At 36.1% G+C, this 14,137-nt stretch overlaps 1 protein-coding gene across 2 annotated transcripts; it reads right to left on the bottom strand.

Annotated features, from left to right (window-relative positions):
- Nucleotides 1-835: 835 nt before the first annotated feature.
- Nucleotides 836-7,080, bottom strand: LOC145159807 (wall-associated receptor kinase-like 8). Of its 2 annotated transcripts, XM_079078850.1 has the most exons (3): nt 6,762-7,079; nt 5,506-6,366; nt 836-3,325 (listed from the first exon to the last, which is right to left on the bottom strand). In XM_079078850.1, exons 1-3 carry the CDS (start codon nt 6,814-6,816, stop codon nt 2,172-2,174), a joined length of 2,070 nt encoding a protein of 689 aa, XP_078934976.1. In that variant the 5' UTR covers nt 6,817-7,079; the 3' UTR covers nt 836-2,171. The 2 variants fall into 2 exon arrangements, with proteins under 2 accessions (XP_078934976.1, XP_078934975.1); XM_079078849.1 differs by having other exon boundaries at nt 5,506-7,080.
- Nucleotides 7,081-14,137: the final 7,057 nt, after the last annotated feature.

Genomic DNA, 14,137 nt, shown 5'->3' with positions numbered 1-14,137 from the left:
GCGATGGGTTTGATGGATCATAATTTGACTATAACAATCTAAGAAGCTTCAGATTACCTAGCATTTTCTTAGTTAATACAATGGTTAGAAAAACTAATAACATATTTTCTTAGTTAAAGTCATGATTTCCATGAAACATATAATCATGGTTCTAAAAAGCGCGTAGGCGCACCATGGCGCGAGGCGTGGTGTAGCCGTTACGAAAACGTCCAAGGCGGGTTTCTGAAGCGTGGCGCCTTATCACGTTATGACGCGAATTTTTTTCAAGGCGCGAGTTTTTTTGTTTTTTTTGTTTTGTTTTTTTTATCGGGCCTAAAATAAATGAGTTTTTGTTAACTTCTTTCTATTAGATATTAATATAACACTTCTAAAAACTTCATATATTTGATAAAATTCAATAATTATATGATTTATATCTTTTAATGTATATAATATAGTCACGCCTTGAAAAACGTCATGGCTCGCCAAGGCTTGTCATGGCTTAACTTTTACCTTGCCGCCAAGTCACGCCTTACGTTATTTAGAACCTTGCATATAATTAATGAAAATTAACTAGCATTAAGATTTAAAAGCCACCAAATCCAAGAGGAATCAAAAAGTTTTCACTACCATTTTAGAGAAAATATTTTTATGATTGTGTGAATTGAAAACAACACAAGAACCATTTGTTGCTTGTTAATTTGAAGATCTATTACATAATCAAGAAATTAACAAACTGATTAAACATTCACATCTCTAAACTCATGATTAAAAACATATGAACGTAACATAAATATATGTTTTACTACAAAATGCTTTCATAGAATACCATAAAAAACATACAAAACTACTCCTAATCAACTATTGTTCTATAAATTCACCCAGCATTGAAATATAAAAACTAACAATAAAAAATAACAATAACAATTTTTGAAACGAAGATGACGCAGCTTCTTGAAATCCTCACTTCTGTTGTTCTAAAAACTCCATCTATAATCCAAGTGGGGAAGCTAGAGATTTCGGGGGCGGGGACGGGGGAACTGGAAAATTCCGGGGGTGGGGGCGGGGGATGCAATCCTCGCCCTGTTTGCCCACGTTGACATCCCTACACCAAAGAGACGCCACACCCTCCTCTTACTTCTCATTCTATTTTAACGCTGCCATTTTTTCTACTCCACCCAAGACAGACCCAATTAAATTACTTCAGGGCTCCTGGAAAATACACTTGGCCTTCTGATATTGGGCTATTTAAAATCAGAAAATGAGCTGCCAAAAGCTTTATGTATTGGGCTGCCAAAGCTAAAGCTGGCAGCTTCCTGCTTTGATGTTCACGATGCCAAAAATCATATCAAAACTTGTTCAAATCCGCTCGTTTTTTGTGAGGTCGAAGACTAATGAGTTGGGAAGACGTCCGTAAAATTTCAGCTCAATCGGACAACGTTTGCCTCTCCGTCTAATCACTTGAATAAAGTTGTGCAATGCTGTTGAAATCCAAAAATTAATTTATATCGTTTTGGTTTTCTTTTCGCTCACGGACTTTGCTATGAGACTTCAATCGTGGTTGCAAGGTATTCGATGTGGCTTTAACGATTCTCCAAAATACCATCTTTCTCGTACAAATCTACACAAAAATAGCTTAAACGAGTAAAAATATTCAAAACAATAAATCTAACGATCTAATGCAAAAAGAATATTAAAAATACGAAAACTAAAAGAAAACGAATTCTAAAATATATACAAAAAAACCAAACTATCATCCCCATGTACACCTACCAAAGTAATAACATGCCCCAAAAACACAACTTGGGATTGACCTGAAGGTGTTCTAAATGTTTCTTTGCCACATCTGATAGGTTTTACCCTAATCCCAAATAAAGTTTGGAAAACATAGTTACTCCTAACGATTCCTCTAAAAGTTCGTCACCATTGGGTATCAGGTGCTTGTCGGCCATTGTAATTTTGTTTAAAGTTTGTAGGGTTATAACTAAAATGGTGCTACACTCATGATGTTTTCTTCAACAATTCAAACAAATTTTCAAATATACTAAAATGTTTATGTATAAACATAGGGGAGAAAGAGGAAACAAGGGTTTCCTATAAACTAACACTTTGACATACAACTTATTTATCAACAAATGATGATATTGAAATAAACTAAGAAATAATTAAAAATTCTTATGGTTTACCAAAATTCATCTACAAAGGTCATTGAATGTGAATGATGTTGACCCGCTATATATTTGGGGCAATTCCTCACTATTCTTTACATGTCCAAAACTAGTTTGAATCGTAAAGGGCACATGTGATAATCTCATGCCTTCTAACTCGATAGAAACTTCTTTCATTGTTGGCCTATTTTTCCCATTCAAATTCAAGCATCGCAATGCCAAATTAGCTATGGCTAACAACTCACTCATTGAACCCTCCTTAACAACCATTGCATCCAAAATAGATAAAACACGACCTTCTTCCACGGCTTCCATAAAGTATGCAACTAAACTTCTATGTTCCCCAAATTTAGTCAAGGATATTGGTTTTTCTCTTGTCAAGAGTTCAAGCAAAACAACTCCAAAACTATATACATCACTTTTTTCAGTAAATTGACTTGATTGGAAGTACTCTGGATCCAAGTAACCAAAGGTCCCTTTGACTAACGTAGTTAAGTGAGTCTGTTCTAATGACACAAACCGTGAAGTTCCAAAGTCAGAAACTTTTGCTCTATACTTTTCATCCAAAAGTATGTTAGTAGTCTTAATGTCTCTATGGTATATTGGAGTGGAGGTTGATGAATGTAAGTAAGAAAGTGCTCCTGCAACCTCTGTGGCGATCTGTAATCTCATGTTTAAAGAGATTGAGAACTCGTTAGTTTCATCTTGGATAAAGTCATACAAGGTACCATTCGAGATGAACTCGGAGACAAGTAGTGGCACCTCGGTTTCTAGGCAACATCCCAATAGTTTAACGACATTTCGATGATTGACTTGTGAAAGAATGACCACTTCATTAATAAATTGTTCTAGTTGGCTTTCATCAACCACCTTTGATTTCTTGATTGCTACGATCCTTCCATCGGATAACATGCCTTTATACACTGTACCTTGACCTCCTCGACCAAGAATTCTATTCTCATTAAAATTATCAGTGGCCTTTGATAATTCATTGGATGTAAAAAGTATGGTTTTGTCAACTAAACCAATATTAGTTGCTTGTTGTTGTTTAAGAAGTATACCACCATTGCGCTTAAAGTACCTTTTAGTCTTCATCTTGGCTTTAGTTTTCCTATTTATTGTGTATAATACATAAACAATCACCATTAGGAGAAGTGACCCCATGCTTATACTAACACCTGAAAGGAGGAAAATATAATACAAACAATTAATATTACACAACTCAGCCATAAACATCGTCGGCTTTAGCAAGACAATTATTGATCCATAACTATTGAATTGCAACTAAATCATAGTCATGTTTTATTAAGTAATAGAAAGATACTGGATTATATATATATATATATATATATATATATATATATATATATATATATATATATATATATATATATTTGTGTGTGTGAATGTTAATTATTAAAAACAAAACTTATAAGAAGATATTTAAGTATAGACTTTTATTAAGTCAAAATAAATAAGTTTGGAAGAAGTTAACTATTATGAATACCCTTAGGCTTTTGAACAAAAAAAATACATAATTTTAACAATAGATTGAAAAGAAATTTTATGAAAATGTAAACATAAAAATATAATAATTATTGAACATAAAAGGGAGGGGGCGGGAGTGTTCTTATTTAAAACACTCATGTTTTTCTGTAAGAATATTGATTAGCCTATTCGGTATACAAAATAAAATTTTAGAATTATTTATTTTATTAGTTTATGAGGTATTAGATAGTAATAATTTGATAAGCTTTTTAGTCTTGACAAATTTTGTTTACACGTGTGAAGTGAGAAAAATGATATTTTACATTACTTTTCTTAAATTAAAAGTAAAAGTGCAATTCATTTTTACCCTTAATAAGGAGTTTTTAATAGGTTTACACAAAACAATTTATCAAAAAGTGCTGATTACCAATACCCCATTAGAATAAACACTGTTTTCGCAACCCAAACACATAAATATGTTCATTATCGTCAGACCAAAATAATATAATAAACACTTGAAATAAACAATCTTAAAAACTCTTAACATATCAAGTTATGAAAGGTAGTTCTTTTTCAATAAACTTAAAAAGAAGTCAAGAAACATATATCTAACTTAATAAATAAAGATTTTTTTGGCACATGTGTTGTTCTCATTGCATATGACACATTATTTTCTAAGTTTTTTTCATTTTATGTTTTTTCCACTTGTCATTTTATTGTTTTTTCTATTTTATTAAATTCTATATAATATTCATAATATAATAATAATTGTATATCGATTTCATTAATACAACTTTCATTTTAATTTCTAAATTTCCAAACGAATCCGATTATTTTATTTGTTTATTTATTTAAATTATTTGTTTAAATTTAAAAGTGAAATAAAAAAGTTAAAAATAACAAATTAAACATTACATTTCAATAATTCAATATATTTTTTTTTCTTATCAATTCAAACTTCCTAAATTTTTAGATCTTCATATTTTTTTTAAATAAACTGTTGTACTACACAGGTCTCATAACTACGGTATAAATAAAATAGAAAAGAACCTACTTATACAGTTGCATACCAAGTAGAAAGCATTATTTTTATAGTTTTTAGGCGACTTAACTTTGGTTAAGTAGTTAATGAGTCATTGGTGACCCAAGTGGAAGACAAGGGAGTAACGCTTCCAATGGATAGATTTCTGTTTTTACATAGCAATATGATTTAAATTTGAATAAAAAAAAGTTTTAAATAGAAATTGTTTTGATGCCCCCAACCCTTGTAGACGATTTTTATATTTGGGGATTTTATATTTGATTGAAATTTGTTTTCCTATCTCGTGTAACTGAACTCATACGTACCACACGTTCTTAACGAGTCGATAGCGTGAACAGTCCAAGAGGGGGACCATGTTTCTCGATTTTTATATTTGAGAAATCAAACCCAACAAAATAAAAATAAAAAATAAAAAATAAAAAAGGAGGTTGAAATGAAATTCAAAGAAAGCTGCTAAACAAAAGTCGCTGTTACAAGAAAAATAGTGTGAACACAAGAATAAAAGTTTGGCTGAAATTACATCAAGTTGCAGCTGTTTCTAGTATCAATATTCAAATAGATGAAATACCTTGTGGAAAAAGTATGTATTAAGAAAAGACAAAAACACAAGCACTAGCTTGTGAGTTTAACTAAGAGTCTATTTCACTTGCCGAGTTTTCCATACAAAATTTACCAACAAACATGAGTATCAAAATTTCGAATAGGATGTGATAAATTTAAATAAGTCAGCTTCTCTAATCGAATTTAGAAAAATTATAAAAATTAAACAGCAGAACATAGGGTATGTATTAATGTATATATGGATGGCAAGTTTAGAGAATAACTTACCTTCAATAACACCAGTATGTGATTCTGTATTCCTTCTTTCACGATATATACACCTCCTGCTCCAGCCCCCACCTTCGGTGTAATTATGTTGACAAAACCCCCCATAACGTTGACACCAATCGCATGCTGCTATTAATAATCCAGGATCCAACCACCACCCAAGTGTTACTGGAACAAATTGTTGTGAAATTCTTCCTTCAATGAATAAATTCATATCCACCACGAAGGCAGACCCACAGCTCTTATTTCCAGTCTGCCTTTTCAAACCTGTTAGATCGAAGGTAAACGACCGGAGATAATCAGGAATCATAGTTTGGCAACAACCGATGCCAAAGCAGTTGTTTTTTTCAATAACAATGTCATTGCCACAAGTTGTTGAACAACCACTAACAACACTCCCATTATACATAATAGCAGCACTACCACACCCCTCAACCACAAGTATGTTGTAAGATCCGGAAAATCGGAAGGGACTTCCGTTGAGGTTAAGGCTGTTATTATAGACTAGATTTTCACAATCAGAAAACATTGGAACATTAACAGTGAGTGTTTCATTTTCCAAACTAAAACCCAAAACCTCTAAATTGTTGAACGCGGATAAGTAAGGTGTCGAGGAGTTGCAATCAACATTGAACCAATCACTCTCTGAACAACTTCTTTCAATCCCAAAAGGGTAAGGAATCGAGACATCCCCACATGTCTCGTTGCATCTTATTAAATTTTCATCGAATGTTTCATTCCATGAAAGTGAGATAGGAGCGAAATTGTCGTTAGATTGGCTGGAAAATTCTCCTGCATAATCTGCAGCCACCAAGAAAGCAGACCCACTGCAGGTTCCATCTCTATCTTGCTTTTCCATCCCTGTTAGGTTCAAGGTAAACGAGTGGAGATCATGAGGAATTGTAGTTTGGCAACAACCAATGCCAAAGCAGTTGTTTGTATCAGTGTCAGTACCAGTGTTAGTGGTTGTTCCACAAGTTGTGGAACAACCACCAACAACAGTGCCATTCTCCATGATGGCGGCACTGCCACACCCATTAACAATAAGTATGTTATTGGATGCGGAAAATAAGAAGGGGCTATTGCCATAGCTGGTGTTTAGAATAAGATGGCTATACTGGACTGGATTCTGGCAATCAACACTAATTACTGAGATATTAACAGTGACAGTTGCCAAGTTTATATCCAATACGAATACCTCTACGTTGTTGAGTGCAGATAGATACGGTGTGGAGGAATTACAGTTAATTGTGTACCATTCGTTGGCAGAACATTCTCGTCCAATCCCGAATGGATATGTAATCTGGACATCCCCACAGGCTGTATCACAACGTGGCTTGGCGAGCTGAGCTTCTATTGATGATGTTAACAAAGTTAAGATCAGTAATTGCAAAACTTTGAACGGCTTCATCTTGACAACAACAAGGATTGAAGGGCGGATGGATATAAGAATCAAAACAAAGTGAATTTGTAATTTTCTATGCTCAAAATCTGCTGCCTCGTTTGATTATTATTTTAATGGATATATTTCATTCATGATTGAACTTGAGTCAACGGGATGCAACTTTAATTTTGCGCCTTTAATTCATCTGGGCTAGATATTATAATGTATAGGTTTTAAAATACTATAATTCATGATTGAACTAGAGTAAACGGATGGAACTTTAATTTTGCGCCTAATTCTTCCAACACAAGTGGGCTAGATATTATAATGTATAGGTTTTAAAATACTATAACAACCAAATACATAAACAGAACTAAATGCTCTTTTTCAAACCAATAAGAGCAATATAATATTGATTTTTTGGTTAATCAAAACACAAGAAATTTAAATGGCCAATTTAAATGAATAGGGTAAATTACATCATTGGTTCCTCTCAGCATGTGTCAAAATGCACGTTTAGTCCATATTTTCAAAATTTAACTCGTATCGTCCCTCGTTTGGTTTCAACTTGCACGCTTCATCCCTCAAAGACGATATTTTTACGAACTTAGTCTGTTTCAGAATTTAAATGACGATAATGCCCTTGTGTTTTTATTTTATAATTAATTTAATGTTTTTACCCTTATTATTATTATATTTTTTTTTAAAAGAAAAATAAAGCCCCTTCACTTTCCCCACACTTTTAATCGGAAATAAACACATAGATTCGATGAGAGGGAAAATAAAGACCCAAATCGTCGGCACCACCATCGTCTCCACCTTCAACGAACCTTTCTCTCCATCTATCACCATCTCCAGCCAATTCCCTCAGCCCGAAAAGAGGATATAAATGTCATATCGATGCCTCTTCTCGGATTCTAATCTTCGATCTGCTTCTTTAACGGAAGAAGGTTAGGGGTTTTCGATTTTGTTGTAATTGTTGTTTTTTCGATGTCTTGCTTAGATGAAATAGACTCATCATAGTGACTTTGGTGATCCCCTCTCCGTATGGACCAAGACTCTTGGCAGTCCCCTCTCCGTCTCCGTCGCACCTATCACCTTTCTTTGAATCCAAACCATTGATGGAGATGTTGTTGAAAAAAAAAAGAGTAAAGTCCAGATCAATGGCATCGTAGAGGGGGAGAGCTGGTTTCCGATGGGTTCTACATAGAGATGGAGACGTTGCCGCCACCTAGGGTTTATGATCGAGCTCCACCACCTGTTTGGGGAGGATCAGAGGATCAGTAACATAAGGAATAAAGTCTGAAAGATGAAGGGGTGGTTGTCGGAGGTCTGATTCTTCACGTTTGTTGGTGGTCAACATCATTGATCTGAGGTTCTTCGATAGCAGCGAGATTTGGGGTGACCACTAATGCGTTTGCTTTTGAATCCTCTTTCTTATACTGTAACTCGTGGGTTTCTATTTACAGGTTTATAGTTTGATTTTCAGGTTTAGGGTTTAGTTAGATTTGATTTCAGCTTCTTGTTTATTAAATTTAGGGGGTCGTAGGATTTTTGGGAAGGAAAAATGTGGGATGTGTTCAACGGTGGTCGGACATAAGGCATACCTCCCAAAATAGGTGGTGGGAGAGAAATAGGAGTGAAAAGTGGCGGTTTCTGGTGGTGATAGGTGGTGGTTGACGGTGGTCATAAGTGGTGGTAGCTGAAGTTGAGAAAGAACTAGGAAGAAATTTGACATCTAATCAATAGTGGTGATGGTGTTTATATTTAATCAAACATTTTTTAATAGATTAATAATTTATAATTAATAACCATATCAAAAAAGAAATAAATAATAGCAAAAGGGTATTTTTATGTCCAGAGGGACAAAGCGTGTAAGTTTTAAGCAAACGAGGGACGGTCGAGTTAATTTTTGAAAATTTGGACTAAACACGCTTTCTGACATATGTACGAGGGACGATTGGTGTAATTTACCCAAATGAATATTTTTTAGGAAAATACAGAGATGGCGGGAGAATATGATGAGAGTGGGATGTTACAAATACGAGCAATGGACCTTAAAATTATGATGAAAGTGGGATGTTACATATAGGCAAATAATGGGAATAATGGGAACATTAAACCAAAGCTAAAATTATGGAGTGATGATGGTACTCATTGTGGGAGCTATGACTTCAAATATGGACATATCATGGCCTCCATGAACTTAAAGTCGCCAATTTTATCAAGTCTTGGCCCTCCTTCATGCTCCAACTCCCATAATAAGCTTGATTTTAGTGTTTTAACCTCTTGATGCCATGCATGGACGTAAAGTTAGCAGCTTTACGTGGTATTTTAGTTCTAAGGGACCAAATCTATGGTTTGTGGCACTAGATCCGCTTGGGAATTGGCTGAATGCTTTAAGACTAGGAGAACTCGACAAGTTGTTCTCATAATTAGACGAGTTGGTTTGGGGTTTTCCCACTTTTCTGGGAAACTGAAGGAACTTGACGAGTCACCCGGTGGACTCAGCAAGTTGGCTCGGATTTTTCCCGTTTCTCTTAATACTGTAGAAACTCGACGAGTTGGTTTGGGATTTCTCGTTTTCTGAAGTACTGGAGGAACTCAACTAGTTGGAATGTGCACTCGACAAGTTGGGTCAACATGGGTTGTTGACCTTGACTATTGACCTTGACTGTTGACTTTGACTTTCACCATGGTTGACCAAGTTTGACTTTGAGGACACTTTGGGTATTTGGAGGTTTTGATAGAACGGCCATATGTTGGTTGTAGGTTGTTGAGTCCGGAGTTGAGTTTTTGGAGTTGGATTTTGCGGGTTCAGCACTTCTTGAGAGGTGAGTTTTCCTCACTGTACTTACGGGTCGAAGGCACCAAGGTCAGCCCTTTTGGATTTTATCCAGTTTTATCATATGATGTTATGTGTGGTGATCTGTTAGATCTGTGTCCTAGTATATAGTATAATGCTATGATTGATGATCGGCTAGGCCTGTATGATTATTGTATATGCTACCTACCGTTTGATATTTATGTGATGGCTGGTGGGTTGAGGTATATATATATATATATATATATATATATATATATATATATATATAATAGATGTACGTTTAAAAAAATATAATAAATTTTATGAAATATTTACATTTTATAAAGCTATAACTAATATAAAAATATAAAAAAATATTGCAGCAAGCGCATTTGTGTTTCTTATTGAATATAGATGAAAGTAGTCAACGATAATTTATAAAAGATGATAATACCCATTGATGACGTATAAGTCAAGGGTCATGTTAACACCCATTGAAGACATATAGGTCATTGATCATGTGGTAGCTGCCAATAGTGCCATGATATGATCGATGGATGATATTTGGGTCATTGGTCATGTGGTAGTTTCTTATAGCGTAATGGTATGACCCATGGATGACATATAGGATTGGTCTTGTGGTAGTTGCTTATATTGTCATGGTATGACACATAGATGACATATGGGTCGTTGTTCACGTGGTAGTTTATTATAGTGTCATGGTATGTCCCATAGATGACATATGGGTCACTTGTCATTTGGTAGCTGCTTATAGTGTCATCTTATGACCCATAGATCACATATGGGTCATTGGTCATGTATAGTTGCTTATAGTGTCAAGGTATGCCCTAGGGATGACATATTGGTCATTGGTCATGTGGTAGTTGCTTATAGTTTCATGGTATGACCTATGGATGACATATGGGTTATTGTCATGTGATAGTTGCTTATAGTTGATGGGTTTTGAGCATTCTAACACTTCCTAAGTGTACATGCAACCCTAATAACCTTGGATCTATGTTTGTCTAATAATCATGCAAAGTTGAATTCCAAGGTTATATTCCTATCTAGCATACATGGGGAACATTTTTAACTTGAATGAAAGATAGAATAACTTACCTTGTTGTTGATTATGATCCTTGAAACCTTGTGAGCCTAGCACCCCAAGTGTGATGCCTCAAATGCTTCACACAACACCAAATGCAAAGGAGTAAACTTTGAGAGAATCTTACACTTGCAAAAATCGGCTCTAGCCCTCTTGTTTCTTATGTGTAGCCAATTTTGGTGGAGAATGGGTTTCTTATATAGTGTTGACACATCTAGGGTTACACCATGTAAACCCTAATGTGTCATGACTCTTCATTTCCATGACCCATGGGTTTGTAACTCCCATGGAGCATCCTATGGGTGGAACCCAACTTGATAATCCATGGAGCCTCTTAGCCCACTATATAAGATATGGAAGATTTACATAATCTACCCATATATTTAATTAGTTATCTTTTGATCACTTAATTAATTCTAAATTAATTCTTGATCAAACTAATTAAATAATATTATTAATATATTAGAACTTATAATATATTAATAAACCATAAGTGTTATTTCTCTCATTTTAGTTTATCCAATTGCATGGTGCCATGCAACCCAAATGGACCATGCCGGGTCGGGTCAAGTACATACCAGAAATAGTTATGGACTTAGACACCTTATCCAACAGTCTCCCACTTGGATAAGTCTAATAACTATAACTGCAATACTTCAGGAACCGATCGGCAATCGTAGCTCTTTTAAGGTCTCTCGGAACTGAGAAGATGATGATACGCCATTTAAGATAAGTGATCATATAATCCTATGTTCTAGATATCAGCCAGACAAATACATGGAACAGTGTCTTACTTTGTGTCCAGCAGTTTGTTTCCCGATTTCCGATTTGTTTGACATAGAACTCAATTGAACACATCAACTTAGTTCTGACCGGGCCCGGTACATAGGTCAAAACAAAATCATCAAGGGGCCCAAATATCAGCTTCTAATCCAAGAAGGAACAGATAAACTTCGACTCATATGTTTGTTCTACCACTCATTGAATTATACACAAAAGCACGTTTTATAACATCGAGTTACCAATGCGTTAACGTACAATCAATGCATAACCAACTCATAAGTAACAAATCATATCTCTAGGTTTGAAGACTTATATGATATTACCGTCTCACGATCACTCGAGATAAATTCCATGAAGTGATTCCAGTGAGCGTGGGTTGAGTCCAATGCTCAGAACTTATGAGCACTCATGAGTGTTGTAGCCATGTCCAACAACTTAGACCTCTGCAACCAATCATGACAGTCTTGATTCATACCTACTTCCGACATATGACCGACTGTGGAGGTTCGAATAATATGATATACCAAACATAATTATTCTGGAAGTCAAAACATGCAAAAGAAATATAGTAAACGATCGACAAGAGATAGCAACACTTTACTCATAAATAAAACACCTTTTATTCATCATCTAATGTCAATTACACTTTACAAATTTCAAGGTTATCTAACTACTAAATCTAATATTATCCTTCAGCCCTATGCTCCGAGCATGCTGGAGATGCTTAACCCGAGTCAGTCCCTTCGTGAGGGGATCTGCTGGATTCTCATCCGATGATACCCTCTTTGCCACGAGGAGTCCTTCTTCTATTCGATGTCTAATGAAATGGTATTTTCTGTCGATGTGTCTGGATCTCCCGTGATCCCTTGGTTCCTTGGCTAAGGCAACTGCACTTTCACTATCACAGAAAATTTCCATTGGCTCTTTAATAGCTGGTACAACTCCAAGGTCTCCAATGAAGTTCTTCAGCCATATCGCCTCCTTTGCTGCCTCGCTAGCTGCTATATACTCTGATTCGCAAGTTGAATCAGCCACTGTCTCTTGCTTGGAACTCTTCCAAGAAATTGCTCCTCCGTTTAACGTAAAGACCCAGCCTGACTGAGAGCGGAAATTATCCCTATCAGTCTGAAAGCTAGCATCACTATACCCTACAACTCTCAAGTCTTCACTCCCACCGAGGGTAAGGACCCAGTCCTTAGTCCTCCGTAGGTACTTGAGGATATTCTTTACCGCAGTCCAGTGTGCCTTGCCAGGGTTCCCCTGATACCTGTTAACCATGCTCAAAGCAAAGGTTACATCAGGTCGAGTACACGTCATAGCATACATGATCGATCCTACAGCCGAAGCATAAGGTATTCGACTCATTTCTGCTATCTCAGCCTCAGTACTAGGGCTTTGTGTCTTACTCAATCTGGCATTTCTGCTAACTCTCCTTTCTTGGAGTCCTGCATGCCGAATCTCTTCAACACCTTATCCAAGTAAGTACTCTGACTAAGTCCAATTAGTCTTTTACTCCGGTCTCTCAAGATCCTTATCCCTAGAATATAGGCAGCTTCTCCTAGGTCCTTCATAGAGAAACACTTCCCAAGCCAGGACTTAACTTCCTGCAGAGTTGGGATGTCATTTCCTATGAGTAGTATGTCATCCACATACAATACCAAAAAGCTAACTATACTCCCACTAGCCTTGACATATACACAAGATTCATCTTCACTCCTAGAAAAGCCAAATTCCTTGACTTTCTCATCAAAGCAAAGATTCCATCTGCGAGGTGCTTGCTTTAACCCATAAATGGATTTCTCAAGCTTACACACTTTATTAGGGTACTCTGTATTGACAAAACCCTCTGGCTGACTCATGTAAACATCCTCAGCCAACTTTCCATTAAGGAAAGCAGTTTTGACATCCATTTGCCATATTTCATAGTCATGAAATGCAGCTATGGCTAACAGAACCCTAATAGACTTAATATTGGCCACTGGAGAAAAGGTCTCATCATAATCAACTCCCGGAGTTTGTGAGAAACCCTTTGCAACCAGTCGTGCCTTATAAGTGTGTACATTACCATCCATGCCGGTCTTCTTCTTGAAGATCCATTTGCACCCTACAGTCTTACGACCTGGTACATTCTTAACCAAGTTCCAAACTTGATTGTCATACATGGACTGTATCTCGCTGTCCATTGCCTCTTTCCACTTGGCTGACTCAGGGCCTGCCATGGCTTCTGCGTAACTGTTAGGTTCATCCAGACCTATCAGCGTCTCATCACTGATAAGTGTATCACCTTCCGCAGTAATATGGAATCCATAGTAATGCTCAGGTGCATTCCTAACTCTTGTGGAACGCCTCAGAGGTACAGACTTGTCAATTGGCTCAACAGAAGTTTCCTCCTCAAGTTGAGTGCTAGGGTTTGAAGTTCCTTCACCACTTGACTCTTGAATTTCTTCAAGGTCAACTTGCCTCCCACTGTCTCCTTGGCTTATGAACTCTCTCTCTCTCGAAAGAAAGCCCTCCTAGCTACAAAGACCACATTCTCACTAGGTCTGTAGAAGAG

The sequence above is a fragment of the Lactuca virosa genome, chromosome 2, assembly GCF_052849685.1.
Source record: "Lactuca virosa cultivar CGN04683 chromosome 2, Lactuca_virosa_CGN04683_v6, whole genome shotgun sequence".
NCBI classification, from domain to species: Eukaryota; Viridiplantae; Streptophyta; class Magnoliopsida; order Asterales; family Asteraceae; genus Lactuca; species Lactuca virosa.
Note: the sequence above shows the minus strand (reverse complement) of the source record. Positions and strands in the feature narration are given on the sequence as shown.